The sequence below is a fragment of the Polyodon spathula genome, chromosome 39 (assembly GCF_017654505.1).
Source record: "Polyodon spathula isolate WHYD16114869_AA chromosome 39, ASM1765450v1, whole genome shotgun sequence".
Taxonomy (NCBI): Eukaryota; Metazoa; Chordata; class Actinopteri; order Acipenseriformes; family Polyodontidae; genus Polyodon; species Polyodon spathula.
In genome coordinates, this window is record NC_054572.1 from 1,140,237 (window position 1) to 1,153,593 (window position 13,357).

General features: G+C 39.7%; 1 protein-coding gene across 3 annotated transcripts in view; it reads right to left on the reverse strand.

The window, feature by feature from the left end:
* Window positions 1-13,357, reverse strand: part of LOC121304636 (forkhead box protein P4-like) — a 95,359-nt gene that overhangs the window by 38,922 nt on the left and 43,080 nt on the right. For all 3 annotated transcript variants that reach the window (XM_041235876.1, XM_041235878.1, XM_041235877.1), the window contains exon 3: window positions 6,831-6,911. In XM_041235876.1, coding sequence (XP_041091810.1) covers window positions 6,831-6,911 — 81 coding nt within the window. The remainder of the gene's footprint in view (window positions 1-6,830; window positions 6,912-13,357) is intronic.

A 13,357-nucleotide genomic window follows, 5' to 3' on the forward strand; every position in this document is an offset into this window, starting at 1 on the left:
CCAATTTTTTTTTTGTATTGGTCAGGAAAGATTACCTTTAATTTTTTTAATTTTTTATTTTTTTTTATTTTTTTTAATACAATGGGCAATAAAGGTTTGTTTTTAATTCTCATTGAAAAAAAAAACTAATATTTAAGGGGCATCCCTAGATAAACCAAGATTATGCCTAAAACCTATAATTAATGCGCGAAAAAGAAAGACAAAAACAGAAATATAAATGGCCCGTTTATCTAATGCTTGGCCTACTTTGGAATCTGTCACTTGTGCTGGAGTGCACTGGAGAACCACAGAGATAATTGAAAAAATGACAGGGAGCACTCAAGATGCATCCCCTCACTGCAACAGGTTGGGAACAACACCACAGAGCTGTTTATCCTTGTCGAAATCTATTACTCACTTTGGCGTGGAAATATAAAAACACACACTCGACACTACATCACACCCGGTTTGCAGCCTGTAGAGTCCATTGGTCGTTTTAGAGATTTCCAAACAGTAGTTTGATTTTTTTCTCCCTCCTGGCCAAGGGGAAGGGGGTGCCTTACAGCAACATCACCTCTCATTTAAACTGCCTTAATCAGATATGTTTAGCTTGGTGTGATTAATATGTTAAATTATTAAAATCAGAGCGAAGACACTTGGAAATCCAGGTATGGTTAAAACAAAACTGAACACTGCAAAGCATGCAGGGATAGGGGATGCCACAAGAAACATACTGTACTGAAAGTTGTTAAAACACTGAATTAAAAAGCACCATATTTTGTAGAACTATTATACAATGTTTTTCTTACACCACTGTATATGAATTTGAGTGTTCAAAAGGTGCCCAATATCAATGCATGTTTGTAATATGGATAAACACCAAGTCCATCGCTGTTCAAGACAAACAAATTATTTGATTTGTGAAAACTGGCAACTACCTCTAATGTTCTCTTTAACTATATTGTTAAGATAACTTGCTCTAATTTTGTTAACCGCAAACAGTTTAAATGTCATGTTTCAAAATTACATAAATACAGCTTGTATTCTGATTTTATCAAATAAATGAATTTGGTACCTGATTACCTGCTCCCGCCCCCTGCGTTAACCCCTAGATCCTAAAATACTTTGGGGGAATTGGTCACAACAGAAGCAGCACCCACAAGAACTCTTAAAGTCTTCTGTTTTCTTTTACTTTCCAGAAAGGTAATGGAAGTTCCAGCACAGTAATAAAACACTGCTTGCTGTAAAGCAAAGAGGCTTTGTGCTGTCACTTGGTTATTTTCAGAGAGTACTGGGCCTTGTCCAGTACACTGCCAGTGGGACTGCTTCTTGACAGCGTCCAGACAAATGAAAACCTCGTGCCGAGAGAGTGGACTAGGAAGTGCAAGTTCAAGTGGAACCCCCCTCCCCCCCCCCCCCTTCCATCGAACACCCCACTGCGCCAGAATAAAAATGACAACAAATTTCCACTGGAACACAACAGAGATTACTTTACCGGGGAAATATAAAAGCCTATTATCGACCGGCCTTCATTACACATTTCACTCATGTTTTAAAAAAAAAAAAAAATAGAGTTTCACACTTCGCTGCTTGAAGCTAAACTCTGCAACGGCTACCACCAATTTCTTTTCTTGTTTCTACCCCCCAAACGAAGTGCAAACCAAGCGGTTTTAGAAAGTACACTTTAGAAGAAAAAAAAGATTGCAGAGAGCAGTATACCACTGGTAGAAATGTTTGTGCTCTTCACATGCGATTATTACATTTCAAAAGGACAGGATATTTAAGACACTCCATACTGACAAGTCCTGCTTTATTGTTTCCTGTTTGATGCATCTACTGCACAAAAGTAACGTGCGATTAAGTGGAGGCGAGACGACGGCAAGCAAAGAAAGAAATCCTACCCCACAACTGAACCTGAGAGTTTCTTCTGCAATGACTTCTGATTTCAGGGCTTGATAGCAGTGCGATTCCCACATTTGCACGGCAATCTGATTGAACCACCTTCCAGACAACAGGACACCATTGTCCCGGGACTGACATCTCTAACAAAGGTCAGCAGAAAACCCTCTTCCCACACTGCAATGAACCCTGAGGATATGCAACATACTCAAAACTACATAATGCACTATTACTTGCACTGGCACCAACAATGTATGTATGCAACTAATGGCTTCCATTTATTTGCATTATACTTGCATTATATATACTTTTAACTCAGCATCTCCAAAGATGTGTTTCTAGCACAGATGCCCATTTACTTTCCAATCAGATATTTCCCAGGTTCAGATCAATAAATTTTAAAAAAAGAAGTTACTTTAGTAGCTGGCAAGAAAATATGTCCCTGTTAGAATGAAGTCAAATGGACCGACTCCAATCTTCCCTATGATGCATGACAGCAACAGTCCATAACTTCGCCTGCTTTGTATTACTTGAAACAAAGAGGTCAAGCTATGTGGAGCCATTGTACTGTATCTGCAAAATATGAGCCACTTACTGCACTTGGGAAAGCAGTCTGAGAAAGAGACAGCCAAGGTAAACCCTTTCAGCTCATTTAAAAGGGTGAACTGCATGACCACACTGTAACAGTGTTATCAGGTTTATCTATTAAGATGCCTAGTGTCTAAAGAAAAAAAAATAAGGAACCTAATTAGCGTGTCTCAAATGAGCCCTTTCATTTTTTTTTAAATTAAAAACGAGGCACCTCAATAACACATGAAAAGGAAGCTGCTTTTTTCAATTACCAAAAAGAGGTTTGTTGTTCTGTACAGTGCCTACACTGAATCTTGCAAGCGTGTACAAGTTCAGAGGTATTGGCATGTGTTTGTGGGAACCTCTATCCCAATCCCCACCCCCCCCCAAAAAAAGGAATCCATCACGCACAAGCAAGCATGGTACTACAATTGTAGAGAGAATTTGAATTAAAGAGATCTGTGGTCTCTCCATTCAAGCTGAATGTGGTTATTTAGAAGGTGGGATAATTCCACATTTGCCATCCACTTGTGGCAGCTAAAATACCAGCTTCTGACATACTAAACCCCTCATCAGAGAAATCAGAGAGAGAGAGAAAGAGAGAGAGAGAGAGAGATAGTGGCAGGGGCGTCCCTGGGCACAGTGTGAGTGTCATGTCTCGGTTAAATGTGCCCACAAGGGTATTGGCAGCTCTCAATCTGCAAGGTGGGGGGCTTCCCTCTGGTTTGCTAGGATTGCGCTACAAACAGAACGGATTGATTGGGATATTCCAACAGCACTGAAAAGGCAGAGAAGTGCAGGGAATACAAGCAGAACATTTCACTAAACGGCAACTTTATACGGTATTTGGGGCGTAAAGGTTACATGTTGTTGGTAAAAAAAAAAATTAAAAAAAACTTGCTTATCATCATTTAAAAATGGATTTTGTTTTAGTATAGTACTTGTTTCATCTCAGTGGTGTTAAATCCCAATAAAGCACTTACTACTTTGATTTAAATTGTAATTTAGCTTTAGAACAGCACTTGTTTGTGGCGCAGGTCTTCGTGTATTATAGCAGTAAATAAAAAACCACAATAACATTACATATGAAATGGAATTTAATTAAAAACACTGCTGCACTAAACAATGCGCTTTAGTCAGCGGGTGTTACTGCACTATAGTTTAGGTCAGGAAATCTCACGATTTCACCAAATCAGAGCGTGACTGTGGTTAGGGATGAGCTACTGCATGTTTGCCTAGCCTTCTAAATGATAAAGGGGTCACGTCCCGAAACACCCCAAAAACTATTCCATGCCTAAGGGATTGAGAGATTGAAAGCCTGAAGAGATTCAAAACAGCTCCAGCACTCAATGTTGACAAATACATTCAGCAGCCGAATTAACCCTTCTTTTGTATTATAACTACTGTAGACGCTCAAATAATAGCAGACTCGCATGCCCTTATGAAAAATGCTATTCAAAAACAAGGGCCACTCCAAACTAGCTGCCATTCAACTGAAGCCCACTTTGTGTGTAATGTCCACTTTCTCTACAGTGAGAAACCTTGTGCTGACAGTTAAAAGATGATTTATTCGGTGTGCTTTTTTCTTCTTTTCACTAGTACCAGGAGAATCAAGTTGAACCCAATAAGCTCTCAACAATAGCAAGGACGGCTGTTTGAAAAACTACACAAAACACTAATACAAATGATGCCGGCAATGACGTGTCCATTGAACGCAGTTTTTAAACATTTCGCTTTTATTTTTTCAGTAGGGCATATCTAATGTACAACACAAGTAGGACGTTCCAAATCAAAATCTCCCTCAAACCCACATTGATTCAGCAGCCTGAGCTTCCCAATCCCTGAGATTAAGAACAGAGGGTTGAAAAGCCAGGTTGGAGCCAGCAGGGACCGCTACCCCTGGGCTATGGAAGAGCCCCACTGACAGTTCAAAGGCGGAGGCCCTCGCCATTAACTCATTAATATGCCGAGCCGAGCTGCACGCATCCTGGGTGTGAAGCCTGGACCTGCACACTGTTTTTTCTTGTAAATACCTCAGGTTTTCAACCCTGGGAGCTCTGCACTTTCTAAAAAGACAAGGGTTCCAATTGTTCACGGGGGCATTCGCGCTCGGCTTTGAAATTTCAGGGGGCTTAAAAACCTTGAATCTAAACAAGTTAAAGAAGTTCTAAGATTGGGTGTTTTTTCAGGTCCTGCAGCCCCCCCCCCCCCAACACAAAACAGACTGTTTGAATTTACAGTTGAATAAAATAAAATAAAGTTGTAGATGACTTAGACGTAGCTGAGAAAGACTGACCTGCAATAAGATTCAGCTGTCCACAACTGCAGACTGGGCAATAACTCCTGCCCATGCCTCAATTCAAGACGGTCCAATTATTCTAGTAAATGGTATATTTTGTGTCTGGAAGCGCAATACAAGCCTTTGGTTAATCCTCATTTTTCTATGAGCAACCACAGTCAGAAAATAAAATAAAAAGCAGTACATCTTAAACTCTGAGACTGGATAGAGGTGGCTCAATTAAACAATTCAGAGCAGGGTGCTGGACTGGAAAGGCCAGCTTTGCCCACCAAGTCTTACAAGCCTGTCTTAGAAAGCTGCCGCCCTAAGTTCAATCTAATTAGTGTGGGTTGTTAATTAAATGAACGTGGCGCTAACGAGGTAACCTGATGTTCCTTGATAATGTTAATTACCCTAAAGGGAACACCTCTCAGCGTAAGCTTTTAAAAACTGTCAGCCTACATTCTCCCCTTTATTACTGATGATTTCAAAATGGTCTTCTCCCGCTTTATTTTCTATCCACCTGGCACACAGTCACTGGGCTGAAACCTAAGAAGGCAGCATTACAGGTCCTGCTAAAATGAACTTTTCTGCACATTTGTTCACACAGTATTAAGAACATGATGACGAGTGAACCCTAAAAGGATTGGTATGTGTCACGCAAGGATAACAAAACCTTTAGCGCTCATCTGTTGCATCACTTACTTCCCAGCAGATTGTCCACACTAGAAACGCTTGTTAACAGAAGTTAATTCATGTTAGGGCTTTGCAACAAAGCAATGCTTTACTAATTTTGTAAATAGCTGTATTTATAAATTTGGGGTAATATTCATACTGGCACAAAAGGTTACTGGAGTATATAGATCTGGGGCAGAATATATTTGGCCACAGAATGTGGAAAGGGGCAAGCTATAAAGTCCTAAATGTAACTGGTTCTTGAGTAAAAATGCTACCAAATCCAGTACACTGCTTCAAATTAGGCATGGAACCACTGCCAAATTTAACATGCAATAGAAAACAACTGCTAAGCTACACTTGCATTGATCCAGAACCGAAATGTGTTTAACACAGTCCTCCAGCACAGCTACAGGGGTCGAAATAGTCAGTGTAATTTGTGCTTGCAAAGTTTTACACTATCTGGCTAAAGCGCTGGTAGAGTGGCGTGTGGGCAGGATGCTGCTAGCTTGGAAGCTGACGGATCGCTTGTGCTTAAGTGTCATTTGCATGGATTTCCCAGTTAGACTCCTTATAGGAATCTGAGGACTCTCCTGATAAGAGGCAAATCCAGCTAGGAATGGGGGTACTCCAACTAACCTCAGGCTTGGTTAGGAACTTTAAGAAGAATGGGAGAGAGCAAACTCCTTTGCATAGCTTCAAAGTGCACATGCTTTTTAATAGTGGAAAATACTGTAAACTTCCTTTGTGACCAGCGCCATGGAAAAATAACAGTCCACTCCTTTCTCTGCAGAGTTCTGCCACCAGTAGCTGAAGATAAGCTTTATTTTGCTGCTGTTATTGTTTCCGTTCTGGTTTGAAATGGAGTCCCTACAGCTTTAATTCCAAAGAATGCTGTGAAAAACATTACAGGCTCTAATTGAAGGCGGCCAATAAAACAGTTAGGTGCAGTAATGGGACTAGCTTACACATGTAGATCGACTGACCACATCACACGATTTAGTACTTAAAAAGGGTTCTATGATTTAATATAATAAAATCAGTCTCTACATTCTAGTATAAATCAGCATGTGAACCAGGCTTGGGTCAATCACATTTCTCAATACAACACTACAGGTTGCCCACTTTGAAATGCCGCATCAACTTTCATAAAATTGCTGTAATAAAAATCACATATTTCATCTAAAACTACAAGATACTTTAAAAAAAAAAAAAATCTGATCTAGGTGGAACGTGGCTTAATATGTCAAATTAAGTCGATACCGTCTCCAACTTTACATTTAATTTCAATGTGTGTAATTAAGGAGTAGATAAATATTCAGTCTCCCATTCAAAGGTAAGCACTGGCTGTTTTAGTGTGTTTGTCTGTGTATGTGTTCCTGTGTAAGTATGGGAGGATGGAACAAGACAGAGGACAAGCTTCTCAAACCTGCACGGCCGCCTGCTTATTCTCGTTACTGTTCAAGCCAGTCGCCTGCTGAAGGAGGAACTGCCGCGCTGCCTGAAGAGCCTGCAAGAGAGACAGGGGAGAGATGTTATAGAGGACGGAGGGTTAAATAAATACACACACAGTCGCTTAACTTGTGCTGCATGAAACAACTGTCACATTTGTTGATTTTTTTTTTTTTTTTTTTTTAAACAAACAAAAGGAAAACAAGTTGTACAGCCTTGCATAACTTCTTAAACAACAGAAGATTGTAAAGATATGTTCTTTGTGGAATGCATTATGAAATGTATGCGTTACTTTGAAGGTACAATGTTAAAACATGACAATAATACCAAGTCTATCGATCTACATACATACATGCATGCACACATACATACAAGTTTTTAATCGTTTACTTTAAGTTGTGATTGATTTATTAAGGATATCACTGTTACTGTGTTATTTTTAACTAGACCTAGACTTAGGCACAGTAAGCAAATACTCCATTATAAAAGGAGAGCTTACATTTGAATGCAATGGAGATTTCTCAGCTATTTAAACTATCTTCCGTGTCTCATTAGAAATTTGAATCCACAACATGTGTCATTTTAGGCTCTAACCCAACTGACCATATCCTTTTTCAAATTAAATACAAATGACCCGCTATCAAAAACAAGCAAACTGCAGTGTTTATAAAGCACAATCAGGATGCACATTTGTTTCCTGAACTTGCAAGAAGCAGCAGGTTACCAGATAACAAAACAAACACGGATTTATGAAAAGACAGCCCCTACGAGAGTTAGATCCTCACATAAACCATGCAAAACCAGAACCAACCGAGTAATTATGTCAACCAGAAACAAGCCGGGTCTGCGCTGGAGCCACTGCAAAGTAAACCCAGTAACTTTGGTAATATGTTCTGTATATTTGTAGACAAGTGGAGAGGAGCCACCAAGTCGTGGAGCGAGACAACTCTAGAAGGACATGGTCTTTATCTGTGGACTGGTTTACTCATAGGGAAAAAAAAGGAACCCTCTCCCTTTAAGAGGAAATAACTGTCCCACTCACAATCAAATGCATTACAAAAAGATTTAAACCAGCTGTATTAAAAACACTTGCTGTTTTTGCTGAGTGAATTAAAAAAATACCACCAACCTGCACATCCACTGTTTTCCCTCTCTCTCTCTCTCTCTCTCTCTCTGGCATACATTACAGACCCTATCCAGTTGTGGTACACATAACTTAAAGTGACCACAAGTGCTTAAAGTCAAGTTCTGCCCAACATAGTCATATGGTGCAAATTATTGCAGCACACGCTGCAGAGCACGCTTTCGATGTCTGTTAGCAATAAGGGGCTAGTTTGTATAAATTACCACACTGATTACCAAATTTATGAAATGCTATTTATGGGTTTAATAAATGCTAACATTACCATGTAATAAAGGATTTTGTTAATCTTCTCCATGGAACTTCCTACGTATTGAATATTGCTTTGTTGTTAACTGTTCATTCTTAAAAAGTTATATTTTTAATTGACAAAGTTTTTTTTTTTTTATATATATATATATATATACACACACAAACACAGTGCATCGCTTTACCTTCACCCTGGTGAACCAGCCCTTACTGTACCGTCTCTTTCAGCAGTAACGTTTATTCGAGGGAGCTGAACCTTTAAAGAAAATGCCATTAAAGTCAGAGCTAATGCCGAACAACAGGGCTATTGTGCTTGTATGTGTTAGTCAGGTTTTATTACAGTGGCGCTCAGGCAGAGAGAAAGGGGAAGGGGGGGTGAGGAGGTCAAAGCCCAGCTTGGAAGCCTGTGCACAGTGTGGGAGTTCTTCTGACTTGTCATCGGTTCAGCTGTAAATCAACACTCCCGACGTCGACTTTAATAACAGTGCATTTTTTTAATTCATCGCGGGTCAGGGGCTTTACACTGTTTATTTTCTATTTTTTTTTATTTATTTATTTTTTATAAAAAACTTAGGAATCTAAAATGGTTATAATTTGATCCAAGAGTAGAGTTTATAAGCCAGAAGGGCCGTTAAAGCAAATTAGGTATTAGGTAAAAAACACACATTTAAATAAATATAATATTTCAACCTGGCTGGTTTAAAATAAACTCAGAGGTCAGAGCTTCATTCATCGCATGCCCTCAAAGGCTTTGACCTTATCCTCGGCCAGCCTCCGCACAGTATACTGGCAAGAACAATATTGCTATCTGAACACATGGACGAAAGGGTCGGCACTGGAACATTCTCCTCCAGGTTGCGGGTTTCAATCCGGCGTGGATCAGTAGTCACCGGACGGCTGGTGTTGGAAAGCGAGTCCTGAACATTTATAATGGTGAACAGGTGGCCACCACATGCTGAAACTGCTCCTGCTTCTCAGAAATCAGCTACTGTGTTTTTTCTGGGTTTGACTATAATTGCAGGAATTCCATACACAATGTAAGTTTTAAAATATCCAATATGCGTATTTTCTTTTTACTTTCAAAATTTATGTATAAACCCTTTTGCAGTCCCTGTACTCGACTGCCTGTCAACCTGAACTTCACATGTCTGGTAACTGGAGCTCCAGCCCTGTGGAGGCACACCCAGAGCTTCCTGCAGGCTTTGTGGATTCTGACCCCAACGCTCCACAGCGTCTCATGGGACCTCCTCAACGGGGTCACATACCCTAACACACTGTCGCAAGGCGTAAAAATCACACTGAGAAACAGCCATCTGCAAGGGGCATTATCGTTCAGGATTATTTAGAACTTCCCTCTGTATTTTTTTTTTTATTATTATTATGAAACATATTTCCATCTGTATTAAAAACACATGGCTCACCGAATCTAGGGTTAATGGAAATACGTCAAAACCTGCAGTTTACTGCTTTGCCAGAAGTGGAGCTGTTTCGTATACCTGGGGGAGGGAGGGTAGATGTCTGTAAGGGCTCAGCATTTTGGAACGATTCACCTCAGACAATAAATTAAAAAAAAAAAAAAAAAACTTAAAAAAGGGCATCTCTTGTTGTTATTCAATAAATGTGAGTATTTAACATTTACCCTGTGAGGTTTGTATGTTGAAACGGTAGTCTCCGATATCTAACACACAGCAAAATAAACAAATCAGTAAAACTTGTTTCGCGGTCACGGAAGTAGAGACACAAATTAACCAAACTATTTAAAAACAGAAACCCCAGCATGCTCGTGAAAACTGGAGCCAGAATCTAAACGGGACAGCCCTAAAATGGGGAAGCAATTTTAGCCACAATTGCATTTTTACATTTTAGTAGCATTTAATGCATTTGACAGCTTTGTTTTGAATTGTGTTTTTACAGCACACATGCAGTTGCAACTCAATAACCTAGAGAAAGAGAAACGAGAGACTGCACACACTGGCAGATCAGCCTCCAGTCCAAGGCTGGGCTGTCTGCAGCCCCTCGGGCGAGAGGGATTTGGAACTCTGTAATACTTCTTAATGCGAGTTTGTAAAGAAGATGACGGTTTCCGGTGTTCTTGCGTAAGGTACAAAAACCTGACAAATCGCTGACAGCTGAAAACAAAAGGACTACACCAAGGCAGTCATTCAATTAGGGGTTTATGGAAATACAGCACCTCTTCACAACAAGAGAAGCCCTAGGCACAGGAAACTTGGACAGATCAGGCTAGCTGAGGGCATGAGTGTTTCAGTATGGATGTGATAAACACAGGATATGCGATCCAATTACTTTGGAAAGAGAATGGTTCTGGTGACAACACTCTAATTTTCAGGACCTTTTAAAAGAAATGCATCTTGCTATCAATATGGTTCCTAATAGACCAGGCCAAGACAAGGTAAAACAATATGTGTACCCAATACCCTGCCCAGTAAGGGGTGGCGGTGGGGTGGCTGTTGTCAGGACGGCTGCAAGAGAGCTGGTCCCAATTCAGCATTTTCCTTTCTGAGATTTCTGCCCAGTCACATTTAAAGAAAAAAAAAAAAATATATATATATATATATATATATATATATATATATATATATATATATATATATATATTATACACACACACACACTCGCAGAGCTCTCACTGGGACGACCAACCTTTAAAATAAATAAATAAACACACTCTGCAACTGTTTTCCATCTCATGATTATTCCCCTGTTAATAAATATGTTTCCAGTACATACAAACGTACAGTTTCGTTCTGAAGCAGGAAATGCTACTTGTCAGGCAGTGCCATTCATACTGTACTTATTTTCAGATCTGAATCAAAGCCAATGTTATAAAATACTTTGAAACGGTCGCACTGTTTAACACTGAGAGTATCTACTTTTATTTTCTATCCGGTTAGATTTCTACAGTGCTGTTACTCGATTTAGTTAATGGAACCTGTATTTACATACGTAATTATCATTAACAAACACTTTATGACAGCTGTGTTTCTTTAATTTCTAATGCTGCGATAGTCAGAATTCAGAAGATGTTGGGAAGAGACAAACCATAGCGGGGGATAAGACAGTTTTGAGGCATTTAAAAGATACGGGCGCATCATTCAGAAAATGTACTTTCGTAAAACTGTATTCAAGTAGCTGGTTACTATTTATTGTATTATTTTGTATTTCTTTTCACATACACAAGGAAAAAGAATAAATAAACGCATTATTGCACTTGGCTGTAACGAACAATAAGAAATGTGGGCCAAACTATACACAGCCAACAAGGATTAAACAAAATCAGGCCCTCCCGGCTACACCGAGCCAAGTTTCCAACCCAGGCAGCGCTGGAGTGACGGCCTTGGTCACCCTGTTTAACCAGCGGTCAGCTCCTCTGCCGGTACCTGCTGGAGCTCTGTATAAAACACGAGCAGCTCTGCAGCAAGCTCTAGTTAGAGAGCTGTTGATTTTAGAGGCTTTCTGGGCATCTGTTTCACTGGCTTCTCATGTTTTTTAGCTGGAGTCAGCGACACCTCCAATAACCTCAGCCGATTTTGTCTCAAATTATAGCAACGTTGCATTAAAGGTTATGTGCTTTCAAGCTGGGAGTACCCGACGTGTTGGTTTACTATGGGCCAGCCTCAAAAGGCCAATTTCTTGCTTTGCGTTTGCAGCTCGACCATTTTGTTCCAAGCCGCCACAATTTAAAGAACACACACGTTAAACAATTTAAGTATGTCAAGTGCCAGCATTTCTTTCACCTTGCCACTAGACGGTGCCCTGAAAGCAGCGCATTTGGATTTTGATTAGGATTTCTAAAAGGGGTCCACGTATTTTAGGGGGTTAAATAAAGTTTAGTCTGGATATTAAAGCTTCAATAAAGTTTTAGGGGCATTGGATATTCTCCAGAAGTGCTTTCTCACACTTTACCGATTTCCCAGTGCTCAATGACAACTGCGTAATACATCAAAAGCAATGCCAAGCTACAGACAAGATCATTCATATTATCTTATATTCAACTGAATCATTAGCGTCTCTTTGCCACTCGCAATGGACAGCTAAAAAGGGCTTTATTTTTAATGATGAATAAACATATTTTAAACATTTTCAAAGTACTGCCAAAAATGTATTAATTTAACAAAAATAATAAGAAAAAAGGGGTATTTATTGTTAAAGCAGAGATTTTTTTTTTTATAATTATTATTTCTTAACAGGAGCTACTTAAAGACATTTCCCTTTGTGGATTTTCTTTTTTTTTTCCCCACTTAAATACTTGCCATTCAAAAGACTTTCCACCTGGTCGCAGCCAAAATAAAGTTTGAAATAAAGACATTGAGAAAACCAAAAAGGATGCAAGCTTTATTATGATTATGGCCGCTCTGAAAGGTGCCAGGTCTAAAGGGATTCTAAAAAACATAAACCTAATGTGCAATTCCAGACTGTGCTAAATGCACAATGCTTAGAAAGTACAGTATTCCTTTTGGTCTGAACAATACCTCCCTCTCCCCTCCAACTCCAGTATACATCACAGACCTGAAACATTCACACTACCACCTCAGTAACGAATAATTTATGCAGCACCACACAGGGTGTTTTCTGTCTTGTCAGATTTAAGGTGGGCACTGCTTCATGCCACCAACACCTTGTTCTTCTACACTTTGGACACCTTAACTGAAATAAAAAAAAAAAAAAAAAAAAAAAAAAAAGAAAAAAGGGACAGTCTTCTCTTTTCTCCCCCCACTTAATGTAGTGCATACAGAACTTAAAACATCACCGCCTTCATTCTCCTGTCCCCAACGTTTTTCTCGGTTGACTTTAATCTTCTTTTAAGACTTAGGAATACAAAGACTATGCGCAGGCAAGCTAATTAGAAACACTTTAAAAAGAATCTCTCTCTCCCGTTTCCAGGGCAACAAACTGGAGTGGCGCGGCACATATTTGAATATTTTTGGTGGCGCTGAATGAAGTGCTGAAGATAAACAATGCTGAGGAGATCTCTGGAGCGCTCTCCAGCACAAGCACTGTGCATGGGCCACTGTGACAAATGCACGGCTCACCCCTTTCATGTTCGGCCAAAAGCACCTTTGGTTCAGATGCACCTTTTGTCAGAGCGAGCGAGC